Source organism: Anopheles moucheti, chromosome 3 (assembly GCF_943734755.1).
Source record: "Anopheles moucheti chromosome 3, idAnoMoucSN_F20_07, whole genome shotgun sequence".
Taxonomy (NCBI): domain Eukaryota; kingdom Metazoa; phylum Arthropoda; class Insecta; order Diptera; family Culicidae; genus Anopheles; species Anopheles moucheti.
Genome location: NC_069141.1, coordinates 2,570,171 through 2,583,692, shown reverse-complemented (window position 1 = coordinate 2,583,692; position 13,522 = coordinate 2,570,171). Strand labels below are relative to the sequence as shown.

The window sequence follows — 13,522 nt, the reverse complement described above, 5'->3', positions numbered from 1 at the left end:
CCATGCGTCGGGTTTCCAATTCCAAAAAGTCAACTCCAACCGAACTCTGGGTCTCGGGGCGACACGGCAGAGGGAGTACAGCTTGCAGCAGCTTTAACACACGTTTACATGGTGGCTATTGTGATGCGCTACTGCAACAACAGCAAGGTTGCCTACAGTGCTGCTACCTTGCGCTTCATTGTTGTGGGTCGGCCAGGGATATGTTTGCACCCAAATCACCCGCCCCCTCGAAAAGCATCATGTTGTGTGCCGTGATGAATAAAGAAGCAGCTTCAGGTTCGGGACCGTGATCCTCCTGTGGAAGCGCATCATCCTTGTTCGTCCAGTGCTCGCGTGGTTCGGTGCAAAGGGCGAAACAATTTTCAATTATGCAGAAAGTTCAAACCCACAGGCAAATGTGTGTTCCAGCATCCGTGTGTGTGTGCGCGCGCACAATTGCAGGGTAAGGCGAGCCCTTTTTCGGTGAATGAGGATTGAATATTTTACCCGAAAAGAATATTCACCCTGCGCTATCGCCGCAGCGGCATATTCACCGTTTCACTGGATGTGAACGAGGAAATGTAACTTTTATCCCCAATTGCAGTTGAGTTGTGTGCTCACACATATCACATTGCTTCCAGTCTCAACCAAACGAGAACCACTGTTAGAAGGGGCGGTGGAGCTGTTCGCTTTTGTTTTTGTTTCATTTTCGAACAGAGTTGCTACGAAACAGCCAGCAACAAACCGAGGGGGGATAATGTAAAATCGAAACCAAAAACCCAGTACGCCTAGTACCACATTCTCCCCCAACCAAGCAGCACTTTAATTGTCTCGATTGAGTTTTGCAATGTTGGCCTTCGAGCTTTAATATTTGAATGAATCCATATCCTGCCGGGTGGTCCCGTTAGTTTTTGTTAGCTGGTTAGCTCATTATTGTTAGCCCAATCGCATAACTGTAGGCGTATATTTTTATTTCGTTGCTTAAAGTATGCAATCAATATACAGCACCGTTTAAAATGGGCAAATTTTTATGGAATTTTTGCATCGAAAAGTTGTTTTTTGTTTTTGTCTCCCTCTAAAAACTTCACTAATGGTGGTGATGTTTTTTTTTTAATTTCTTTATCCGTACAATTTCTCTTGTGGTCGTGTATCAACCCTGTGTTTAGACGCACGTACCACTCTGGAAAGGGAGTAATCTTCAATTCCACCAGTACACCCAGCGGAAATATCGGTTGACAAATATTAATATGGCCACATAAATCTCCACCCAATCCGTGCAGAAGTCTTTGCCGTCCCCGGGCAAAGGACGGTCGCTTCTTCACCATCCGCCTTCAGAACTGGAAGAAGAATGGTGAAGTTATTTCATGCGCCTAATTTGCTTGCACACACGACGACTGTTGGCTGTTGGCAGAAGCGGAAGTAAAGAATACTCGCCGCACAACGGCAAAGAAACACACGAAATAGATCGGCTGCTTCTGCGGAAAACATGTTCCACCTTGCGCAAGAAGCATTCTCATTTTTCGGTGTCTTCCGGGACATGGGAAGGCACCACAGCACAAAGCTCGCCCGGCAGCATATTCTATGAAAATTGATGTTGCTTTTCTGCACGGTATCTTGTTTCGCTGGAGGCACGCGGCATGGGAAAGGCTGAGCTTTTTTGGAGTTTCGGTTCGGTATCCAAGTTTTGAAATTGCACGAAGCAGCCAGCAGTGTATAATACTCACTCACATGAGTAACTTTCCATGCATGAAATTTGTGCTTTGTGATGATAATAATAATTGTTATTATTTTTATGGCCACGCTGTTTGAAGGATGTTCCTACGCTGATGGTGCCCTGGTGGTACAGTCTATCGGGCGGCGCCACAAAACGACAACGAGCCTTTGTGGAGAAGGGAGGGGGAATGGAAAAACAGAACAAGTTTACCACGGAAAATCTGCTACTAATCACCTTTCGGTTGCAAGCCGCCAGCAGCACCATTCGTGCCCTTCTAAATTTATGAACCATTTGCCACAAAACTCTCTGCACCGGTCGATTGAATTGCAGCGCAATGGTGTGTATTCGTGAGTGGAAAATACTGGCCGCAAAATAATGCGGTCTGTGTCTGGCGCAAGTCTCCACGGACCGAAGACGATCATGCTTTTCGTGTGTCACAGAAAACACACATATGGGGATGGTGACACACGGTGGTTTTGGTGCATTGGCGTGTGTGATATGATTGGCCGTGTCCGAGTGTTCCGAGTAGCGAGCGAGAGAAAGAGATTATGTTGCAGAATTGTTTACCAATTTGCATACACGAGCGCGCCCCGAGACACACGGAGAAGGGGCACGTTGCGTGCCTTCCCCACCTTCCCCGGATGTCACTGGAACAGTAATTAATCGCAAACAGGAGAGTAATTAAAAGGTTATTGCACCACAATCGGTTACAAAACCGGACTGTGGATGAGCAGCGTTCAACAAGGCAAGCGTACCATTCGTTGTGTTCTCTGTGTGTAGGAAATAAATTCCCTGCCCCGTTACCGGTCAATCATTGTACCTTTAGATTAGAATTTTGAAAGCGTGACAGCATCTCTCGCACGATCCAATCAAAACATTATGCTCAACCACAGAGGTCGGTTCTGCTTGATGCTCGATCATAAATCACTGCAGATCTCATTTTTTCCCTGCTATGGCTCTTGGTAATGGACTATACTGCAACTATTTGACCGGGAAGAGACGGCGGCCTATCGATTGTGGAACCTTCAACTACTGACTACTGGTGACCGTGGCGCCCACCTCCGGGGGTGTATGGTGAAAGATATTTGTTTGTCATCCCGTGTGGAAATTCTTATCCCAAATCGCCTCATTGGGCATTAGGCTGTATTGGATGGTAAGCAAAAAGGTCATTAATTTTAATGGTCAACTGTCCGGGATCCGGGGAACTACAGGCCGGGCCATCTAAATGTGACTCATTCTTAAATGGCTTGAGGTAGGAGATTGAAGAGATTTTGGTTACCCACGAATCAAATTTGTACTTTATACTTTGTAGAACATATTGTTTGGTCCAATTACTCTTATTCCACTAAGCCCATTAGCTTATCAATCGTATGATTTGGTATTGGAACATTTTCGACGTGCGAATTAAGTTCATATCAATATACGCATTTCCGCAGAGTATGTGGGAAAAACCCGTACATTAATATGTACCAGGCTTTGCCTTGGAGCGCTGTGCAAAGAACGAATTTAAATAATCACTCAACTCAACAACCTGTGTGTCATTTCATCTTCTATTCCTGAGATCTAGAGCTTCTAGAGAGCTCACAAGAAATTTGTCAAGTGTTACGTTACCAGGTTACCAAGAGCTCCCATGTTTGATTTCTCTAAAAGAACCGGCTTGCGATGCGTTTATTCTGGCCAAATAAGACAAACACTCCCAAACGATTCCTCTTCTTTTATTTGTTTTAAACTATTCTTTTATTTACATTATTTCCTGTGTTGTTTTATTTTTTTTTCATGTTCACTGTTTTCAGTAGTTTTTTATTCACACATTTTTATGTTGACCTTCGTTTCTTTTTAATATAGTTTGACTTTATTTTTCCATCTCTTTTTAGTTGAGTTACTGCCTTACTACCTTCATGTTGTTGTTGCACAACTTTCTGTTGTTGCGGTATCACAGTTGTACAGCAGGCTAAGCTTCTCCTTTTGTAAAGTTGTGTGTATGTGTATGTGTGCTTGTGCGTTGATTGAGCTCACTCTCACCCTACTCCAAAACCTTGCCGACTGTACAGTGCGTGGGTGTGTATGGGGCCGTGGCGCTCTGTCGTCTAGTCATACGAAAGCAAGCGAAAACCCGCTCACAAAAGAGCCGACCATCGCAAACATGAACCGAAGAGCGACCAACTATGTGAAGTACCAGTTCGGGGACACGGAGTTCGAGGTCCCGGATCGGTACACCAATCTGGAGGCAAAAGGCTTCGGTGCTCAGGGCACGGTGTGGTAAGTGGCATGTGGCCTGACTATGATTGTTTTTCTCGGACACGGAAGAGTGTACATTTAAATTACTAAGGTGTGGGCAAATGGTGATGGTGTACTAATGCTATTTATCATAGAAGTAGTTTTACAAAAATTGTAATTCGGTAAGTTATTAAAATTCAAAAATCAATACTCGACGCTATTCTTATGCGAACAATACAACCTACTGAACAAAAGACATTTTATGTTATGATCGATGCGACGGACGCAAATGTATAGAATATAATCTCCATTATTAATGGCATGCGATAGGAAGCGAAAATTGATTACGCCTTCCTGCGTTCCAACGTAATAATCCCTCAAAAGAGATTTAGATTAACAAAAGCATGTCCATTCAGTAGGAACAAGCTTCAGCAACACTGCAACGCAAATGATAGCCGTATTTAAAAGAAGTACAAAATATCGCTGTCTCTCACTCAGCATCTGCTTCCTTCCGCCAATCCAGATTAGTAGTGTCCTTGGCCGCAGTAGTAGTGTGCATGTAGGGTTGAGGTGATGGGGGGTCTTTCGAGTTCGGTTTCTTCGAGATGTCTTTGTTGCACAAACCGGAAAGAGTCCACGAGCAGCAAGCGCTGCAGATGTCCGCAGTGTAGCATTAACATTTACAGTATCCTTCCCGATTTCACTGTGTTTCCACTAAGCTAACCCTAGCCCGCAGCATAAGATGTAGATACACACACGTGTACGTCGTGTGATGCCGCTGTTCAATAAACCACTCCAAAATAATGTAAATTTTTGCTCTCATGCGCTTACACCATTTTTCCGCTTTGTGTTTCGTTTCTTTCTTCCAGTGCCGCATACGATACAGTAACACAGCAGAATGTTGCCATCAAAAAGCTATCAAGACCTTTCCAAAATGTCACTCACGCCAAACGAGCCTACAGGGAGTTTAAGCTTATGAAATTAGTCAATCATAAAAATGTAAGTACGGGGACGATGGCAATATGGTCGAATAGGAGACGGGTTGAGTCACGCATCTCGCAAACGTGATTGAGATACAGCCGACTGCTGCAATATGCCCGAGATGTCACATCCAATCGATTGTATGCGGGCTAACAATAACGTGTGCGTTGAATTCTCCCCCCCCCCCCCCCCCCCCCACCCATTCCAGATCATTGGACTGCTAAACGCATTCACTCCGCAGCGTACACTAGAAGAGTTCCAGGATGTGTACCTGGTCATGGAGCTTATGGACGCGAACCTTTGCCAGGTCATACAGATGGATCTGGACCACGAGCGAATGTCCTACCTGCTCTATCAGATGCTGTGTGGCATCAAGCATCTGCACTCGGCTGGTATTATTCACCGGGTAGGTGTTGTAACAAAAAAGATGGATATGGGCACCGTGTGGAAAACCGTAACTTCTAACACCGTCTCCCCTGTCCCTTTCAGGACTTGAAGCCCTCCAACATCGTGGTAAAATCGGACTGCACACTAAAAATATTAGATTTCGGACTGGCACGTACGGCCGGCACCACGTTCATGATGACGCCGTACGTCGTCACGCGGTACTACCGTGCGCCGGAAGTGATCCTGGGCATGGGATATAAGGAGAACGTCGACATCTGGTCGGTAGGATGCATCATGGGTGAAATGATACGCGGTGGCGTACTATTCCCCGGCACAGATCATATTGATCAGTGGAACAAGATTATTGGTAAGTTCGATGGGATCTCTAAAAGTGGAGTATAAAAAGCGATTTTGCTGTGAATATGGTGCTTTTTTAGTGATTAATATTCAACGCGTAATAGATGTTTGCTTTAAAGATGGAGATTTTTCATTTCATTTCATTTCATATATGATTTATTGTGTGCCTCAAGGGTTTAACAATTTACTAACTAACTTTTAGTTATAAGGAATGAACTTAAGGAAAGCTGACAACAATGAAGTAAGAAATTCCGTGAAAGGAAAAAAATTAACAGGGTAGAAAGGAAAGGAAAAAAATGAAGAAACAAGGAGAAAAGAAAGAAGAGAAATTAGATGAAAGGAACAAAAAAAAATTGGTAAAAGAAGGAACAACCGAAGGAAAGACAGAGCAGACACAAAAAGGAAAAATGGATAGTTAGGAGGAGAAAGAAAGGAAGAGAGCAGAGCAAGAGGAGAGGAAAAGAAGCAAGAGCAACATTAAAATCAAAAGAGCCAGAGACATCATTAAAGCTTCCGAAACAACCAAGCAAGGTATCGTTCTGACCGTACAGCAGGACGAGGACGAAGGGGTCGGAATGGAACATAACAAGAAACCTGGGATAGGAGGCCAGAAGAGCCCCCCAGGAGGAGGCTGGCAACAAAGCTAGCTTGGGGTCCTTTACGTCGAGAAGCCAAGGAGTGCAAGCCAAGAAGGGACGAGGAAAGGGGAATGCCGGAAAAGGCGGCGAAATATAAGTCTCGTGAAGAATGTTTGAATCCGTCCTAGTCTATTGATATCATATTGGTTAGTCGGGCTCCAAATGACAAAACCAGATTCGAGGATGGAGCGAACAAGAGAAAAGTATAGGACCTTCAGACAGCGAAGGTCGTTGAATTCACCGATGGTGCGAATCAAGAGCCCAAGTGATCTGCTGGCGCTATTGATAACGTGGTCGATTTGTGGAGCTAAGGATAAATTCCCATCGAGGAGGATCCCAAAATCTTTAATATTGACACGATCGAGCTGCACATTCAGGATGGAATAAGTATGGGAAACAGGGTGTTGAGAGCGAGAAAAGGTAATGATTGAACATTTATCTGTACGGAGATATAACAAGTTACAAGAAGACCATAAACAAAAAGAGTCAAGGAAAGATTGAAGGGAAATGCAATCTGATTGAGCAGAGACAGGGAGAAAAATCTTAATATCATCAGGATAGAGAAGGTGACCATCACAAGGAAGAATATCATTGACAAACAAGAGAAAAAGGAAAGGGCTAAGCACACCACCTTGTGGGACACCTGAGCAGGGTTGTAATTACGACATGCATGTGAAGCATATTTCGAAGCGCGCAGGTTATTAAAGGAGCAGCAACGATGAAATTTGCGTAAGTAGCGGGCTCGGTCTCTTTTCAAAGAGCGCAGTAAACGGTCAGACCAAGGAGGATCAATAGGAGGGTTTAGGGGAGGGGAACATGAATGAAGAGCAGAGATAACTTTGTTAGTAAAGAAGGTCTCGGCTTCGTCGACTGATGTATAGGAAAAAAGTAATTACCAATCTACGCGGGAAAGGATCGACGCAACTTCAATGTAGTCAGTTCGACGAAAGTTGTACTGTACCTAGATGAATACGCAGGAGCAGGTAACGACCCGGCAACAGAAACATCAGGACAAGCCAATATCATCTCCAATGGAGGAATGGAGGAGTGATGTAAATCAGGTGGAAGAAGGGGCACCGGGGCCATCGAAACATCACAGCATAGTGCAGAATGAGAGTTGCCGAGAACTAAATCAAGATGATGACCTCTGTTATTAGCCACACCACTGAGCTTATAAAGCTCATGGAGGTGTAAAATGTCGCAGAAACCAGAGCTGGAACTGGAGCCAACGTTAGAAGTTGGACGGTAGTCACAAGAATAAGCTGCGGTAGTAATTCCATCGTAGTTGAAAGGTGAAGCCGACCAGGTAACTGATGGTTGATTGAAATCCTCGACCAACAGGAACAGATCATTAGAGTGCATCAGGGAGATAATGTCACCATTAAATTCTGCGAGGTCATCCAGTGTAGATTTGTTAGAACTTAGATACGGTGGTAGGTAAATGGCACCAATGAACAGCCGGTGACCGGTCAAAGACACTCGAATCCAAGTAATCTCTAGCGCAGCATGCTGAGCAGGAAGTGCAACGGAAGGAAGAAGGTTGGAGCAGGCGATCAGCACACCACCACCCCGGGAGCAGTCACTGTTCAATACAGACCGATCGCAATTATATACTTGGTAGGCATTGTTGTTAAACAGGTAACTGGATGGAAGCTCGTCATTGAGCCAGGTTTCGATTAGAATAATTACGTCATAGCTTGCCTCGGAAACCGTCAGGAACAGTTGGTCAGCTTTGCTGCGAAGGCAACGAACATTTTGGTAGTAAAAGCAGAGGTGCTGCGAGTTTGAAGAAATAGTAGGTACGTTGGATTGTATAGGTGACGAATCTGTTAGAGGCTGGATGCTGGATGGGATGGTGAAAGCGGTGGTGGCGTTTCGAAAAAAGCTGGTCTAAGGATTCTAGCAATTCCGGCGAGTGTGAGGGAGAAACCAGTTGCAGTGGTGGTATTAACGAGGACCCAGTGTCGGTGGAGTCATACAGAAGCGTGCCAGGAAAAGCTTCGACGTCTGTCGATTCGGTCACGGTCATTCCGTCCGTCAAAGACGAATTTTTTGAATACCATACCACACGGCCATGTCGAGGGATCCAGTGCAGTAGTCAGCAACGTTCTCGGCACACCAACTTTGAAGGAGACAAACTCTTTGGAGGAGATTGGCAACAAATTAGCTTTTCTCCTCGTGCTTACAGGGATTTCGAGTTCAAATCCCAAAGTTAGTGCAATTTATGAACTATTTTCAAGTTGAATTGGAATATGTAAAGATAGATGTGGAATCTTCCCATCTTTCAGTAAATTTTGCAAGTTAAATTCTCAATTTTCGGATACGAGTATTCTTTGTATAGTTTGAGTATTCATAGATGCATAGTTCAATAGACTATATCATCCTTAACATATTCGACTCTATCGTTTACTCATCAATTTCAAATAACTTCTCTAGAGCCGATAATGCTCCAGATAATCTTACCGTCGTAGGTCTACACAATGTTAACGATGTTCCAACAGAACATTAAAAACAATACCATTATTTTTACTTTGGTCCCTGTTTTTTAATGTAGAACAATTGGGTACTCCGTCCCAGTCCTTTATGACACGGTTACAACCAACAGTGCGAAATTACGTGGAAAACAGGCCCCGCTACACGGGCTATCCGTTCGATCGGCTCTTCCCGGACGTGCTGTTCCCGACCGATTCGAACGAACACAACCGACTGAAGGCTAGTCAAGCGCGGGATCTGCTCAGTAGAATGTTGGTGGTTGATCCGGAGCATCGTATTTCCGTCGATCAGGCCCTGGTGCACAGCTACATCAACGTCTGGTACGACGAGAGTGAAGTCAATGCGGTAATTAACACACGATCATCATACTGCAAGCGGTTTTATTTAATGTTTCGTTGAGTTATCCTTGCAGCCTGCACCCGGTCCGTACGATCACAGTGTGGACGAGCGCGAACATACGGTCGAACAGTGGAAGGAACTGATCTACCAGGAGGTGATGGAGTACGAGGCACGTAATAATCTAGCAGATGGTGACGGTGCTCCACGGTAGAAACCGGAGGGCAGCTGTACCGTTAGTTCCGGTTCACAGCCAACTGCAGCAACGGACGAGGAGGAAGCAACAACATCAGCATCAACCGTACCGCCAGCGTCGGAGGTGCCTCCCAACAATGCATCAACTTCTGAGGAATAATCCAAGTACCAGGAGTGGCAAAGGGAGGTGATAGTCCTCCTTTATTGCAATGTGTAACTTCAATCAAGTATGAAGTCCCCCCTTCAATATGAGCCGCCGAGTGGACGCTGCATCATAGCAACAGGAAAGTCAAGCAATAAGCTACCCATTTAGAGCAAACAATCTCTCTCTATCACTCCCCCCGTTCCGGCCAGGCCATCTTCCAGAATTTACCCCTCGTTATTGTGTGTGGGTGTGTGCGCGGGTATAGGGAGGAGGGCGTAGTGTGTACGGTCATAAGAGTGCGAGGATGTGCAGTAAATGCAGAAGAAGTGATGTAAGGTTTCAAGTATCTATCCTGGTGTGGAGAAAATGAAATGGTGTCCCAAGCGCGCTGAGTTGTGGTGGTTTTTCACTCGCCGCACATCCACTATCCTCTGGTCATTACAATAAGTGCAATAATTCGGGAAGCGCACAGAAGGTGCAGACACACACACACACTCAAACTCTTAGAGCACAAACGAAACGTGTGTGCAAGAAGGTGGACAGATTGAAAGAAACGTGATATTTACAGCCTGGTGTGGAATAATGTCCCTATAGTAGCAATGGACGGGACAATCGGATTGGCGAAGGGGACAGGGCAGCAGGGCGAAGGTGAAGCATATAGAATGATTACACGAATAATGAGCAACCACGTAACCCCACATCCAATTGCATCAACGCATACGATACGCTGACTCTATTCAACATGCTGGTGCGCAGAGCTGTGACTCCTGTTTTTTTTTGTTCGGTTTTTGTTTTGTAATTTATTTGTGCCTGCCTCACTCGAAGAATAATGTGAAAGTTTTCCGATGAATGTTTGAAAAATTTCGCGAGAACAGGTGATTCATTTTCGGAGATTTAAATATACCTTCTTCAAAGGTTTGATTTTCTCCGTTTCACACATGCTTACAAGGGACGATAACCTGAAATATTTTTCCTCGTGTTATATTACCTGTTTCTTGTACTTCGAAAACGTTGGCTCGAGGTCTTGAAGAAATTATTTTTTTGCAGTTGGTAGATTGATTACCATTGTGAAGAATTGTGTATAGCAGTGAGTAATTGTTGTTCAGTTGTTTATTTTTTCTTTTACAATATTTGGATGTATAATAATTCCATATAGCTTCATTCTGAACACACATGCACACTGCCCTCTATTTGAAGTTAAGAAGACTCGAAAACAAAGACACACACTGACATTGAGCGTTAAATATATAGGGGCATTCTCTCAAATGACACGATTCAATGTGAAAGTTTTCGTTTGATTGATTTTAGTGCAATTACCCACATTTCCTTCCAAACCCTTGCCATAGTGACTCGAACTAGGAGGAAACCATGTATAAATTACCAGCAAAACAACCACACTCACAGTTGAATCACCACATAAAACGTACTTAAAATCGACTAAAAGAAGATTAAATATTAAACGATTTAGTTCATGTTCAAAATGAATGAAAAAGTATATAAAAAAGACACCATACACGCCGCCACTCCCCGTACGAAGAGGAACAACAAAAAGCAGTACATTTAACGCAAAACTGACAAAAAAGAAGCAAAAAAGTAAGAGCCGCTACACTTAGTAGATAAAACTTCTCATCCCTTCAGATAAAGAAAAGAGCATTAAGGAAGTTATGGATAAATTATTTGATTCGATAAAGACAAAACAAAACACATACACACATACAACTGATTTGTATCAGGCGTCGATAAAGGCAGTAAACATTACTTTTAGTATCATACTACATAATACAATACACTACTACTGTAGCGCTGGTGGTAAATATCGTGTTGTAAATAGCAAACAAAAAGAAGAAGAGAAAAATCGTGATGGTCCTTCCTTTGTCCCGATAAACTCGCGGGAAGGCAACAAAAAAATGAAAGATAAAACACACTACTTTTACACAAGCTACGGGGGGGGTGTACAAGCAGAACGTGTGTGACGCGCTAGAAGGGCGCGCAAATTCGCTAATAATCAAGCTAATAAATAATTATGGTTACTGAAAGACTATTAAAATAGGAGCGAATGGGCGCGGTTTAGTGACTGGGAGGTGCACCTCCCACAGCGCGCCGCCTGTTCTCCTCGACAAATTCTCATAATTTGTGTACAAGTAGGCGATTGCGCATCATCATCGTTCCCAGTCTCTAATTCTCCTTCCATCGATCAACCCATTTGCGTTTCCGAGAGGTGAACGGTGGAAGAAAGATGGATGACGATAATCGGGTCGGTGTATGAAGAATGTTTGTGACAACCCAACGCTGTGTAATGAGAGTGATTAGATCGAATAAACGTAACATATACAAACTTCGCTTTGTCGGAAGGAACATTCTGAAGGAGACTTCTTCCTCCACTCCGCACACTGTGTAGGCGGTTAGAAAAATGCTGATAAATAAGTTAATAAAATGGAATACAAACGTAAGACGACAGCAGAAAAACCCCTCATATTAACACGTCAACACAGAAACGACGAAGAAAAGATGATAAATATTCACACAAATCAAGTTAATCAACACAGCAATTAGTACCCCCGACGGATCCCCTCTTTCATCAAGTGCAAAACAGCAAAAAAAAGTAAAGCAAACCGAGTTATTCAAAACCTGCCTCTCTCTCTCTCTCGCTCGCGTCATCATCCCTACACCTACTTACTATCTACCTACCCCTAGGCAAAAGCGAACTCTATTAACCTCTATTTCTAAACTAATTAAATAATTGCGTTTCCAAGTTCCCAGATCGGATCAAAACAAAATGTGAAAAATGGGAAAAGTTCCGTGCGTGTAGGAAAATTAATACGAATCAAACAGAAAAAAACAAACACACCACAAAATCACGTTGGTAAAACGAAGCAAATAATTAGTATCAAAATAGTACCCAAAGCACAGGAAATAAAACAGCAAACAAAAAACATAAAAACAGGAAATGGAAACACGAAACATATGAAACGAATCTGGCTAACCGAAAATTGATGAAAGCAAGAAAAAGAAAGCCAACACACGAAAACATATAATTGTAAGTGTGAACGGTGGGAACGGAGGAACAGGATGAAGACACGCCCGTACATGGTTAGAGTATAATGTGCAAAGACACCTTGTAGGAGAAAAATGGTACAGTTTTACGAATCCGCCCTTTTTATAAAGAAAACAAGACAAAAAACAGAGCGAAACAGTGAAAAAGAAAGATTAAGAGAACCAGTGAAGTGTGGAAGTAGTAAAACAGAAGCAAGTTTAGACAGTTGTCCGCTCAGCAGCAGCCAGTAGCCTCCAAAAACTCATCGCTGGTGGGATGGGTTGCGGGTTTTCGCCTGTTGCGCGTTACCGCGCTATAATATGCTTAGGAATAAACTAATAACAATGTGAATTATAAGTAGAAGCTTTCCAAAAAGAAAACAAACAAGCCACTCCATTGAAGGGTAATTTGTCGACACGTCTTCGCGATGAATCCTTCCTTCGCAACACAGCCGAGAGGATTAGTGGATGGAAGAAGTGATCCTGTTTCTTAAACTTACACACTCACACTCATACACACCTAGTGACAATCGCTTTGTTTTTAGTTAGCGCCAACAACACACACACACACACTCACACACATGCATACATTTCACCCTTGTTCTTTTGATAATAGAAGATACGGCCCAATAGTGCGGTCATGCACTTGGGCTTATGATGGAAGATCCAGTTAGATCTGTGTTTCACACACTGCACAACACGGACCGAACGTGGGAAGAGAACTCCGCATACAGGCCCTCACACAAGTATGACATTAACATAAAAGCAAACGAATCGGAATATTAAACATCATCTATTCCTTGAAGTTTTGAAATTTCACCCGCGAAGAAGACCACTTCTAAAAACGAAAACAAACGCAAAATGGATGGAACTCTCATATAAATGAAAGCAATAACAATGCAGCTAGTGTGGGCGGTGTGTGTATGTGTGATTAACTCCCATTCTTCTCTAATTCCCTCATTTGGCAGTTAAGTAGAGATAATCAATCAAACAAACAAAACTACACCAAGCCATAAATAGCAATAGAGTGGTATTACAAAAAATCAT

General features: G+C 43.4%; 1 protein-coding gene across 7 annotated transcripts in view; it reads left to right on the top strand.

Moving 5' to 3' along the window:
• The window catches only part of LOC128303300 (stress-activated protein kinase JNK), a 284,621-nt gene extending 274,162 nt beyond the window's left edge, over positions 1 to 10,459 (top strand). For 6 of the 7 annotated variants that reach the window (XM_053040209.1, XM_053040213.1, XM_053040212.1 and 3 more), the window contains 5 exons: positions 4,780 to 4,909; positions 5,100 to 5,297; positions 5,381 to 5,645; positions 8,828 to 9,111; positions 9,179 to 10,459. In XM_053040209.1, the coding sequence (XP_052896169.1) occupies positions 4,780 to 4,909; positions 5,100 to 5,297; positions 5,381 to 5,645; positions 8,828 to 9,111; positions 9,179 to 9,316 (1,015 nt within the window). In that variant the 3' untranslated portion in view covers positions 9,317 to 10,459. Of the gene's footprint in view, positions 1 to 3,567; positions 3,953 to 4,779; positions 4,910 to 5,099; positions 5,298 to 5,380; positions 5,646 to 8,827; positions 9,112 to 9,178 lie in introns of all 7 variants that reach the window. The other variant, XM_053040207.1, reaches the window with a different exon arrangement.
• The last annotated feature ends 3,063 nt before the right edge of the window (positions 10,460 to 13,522 follow it).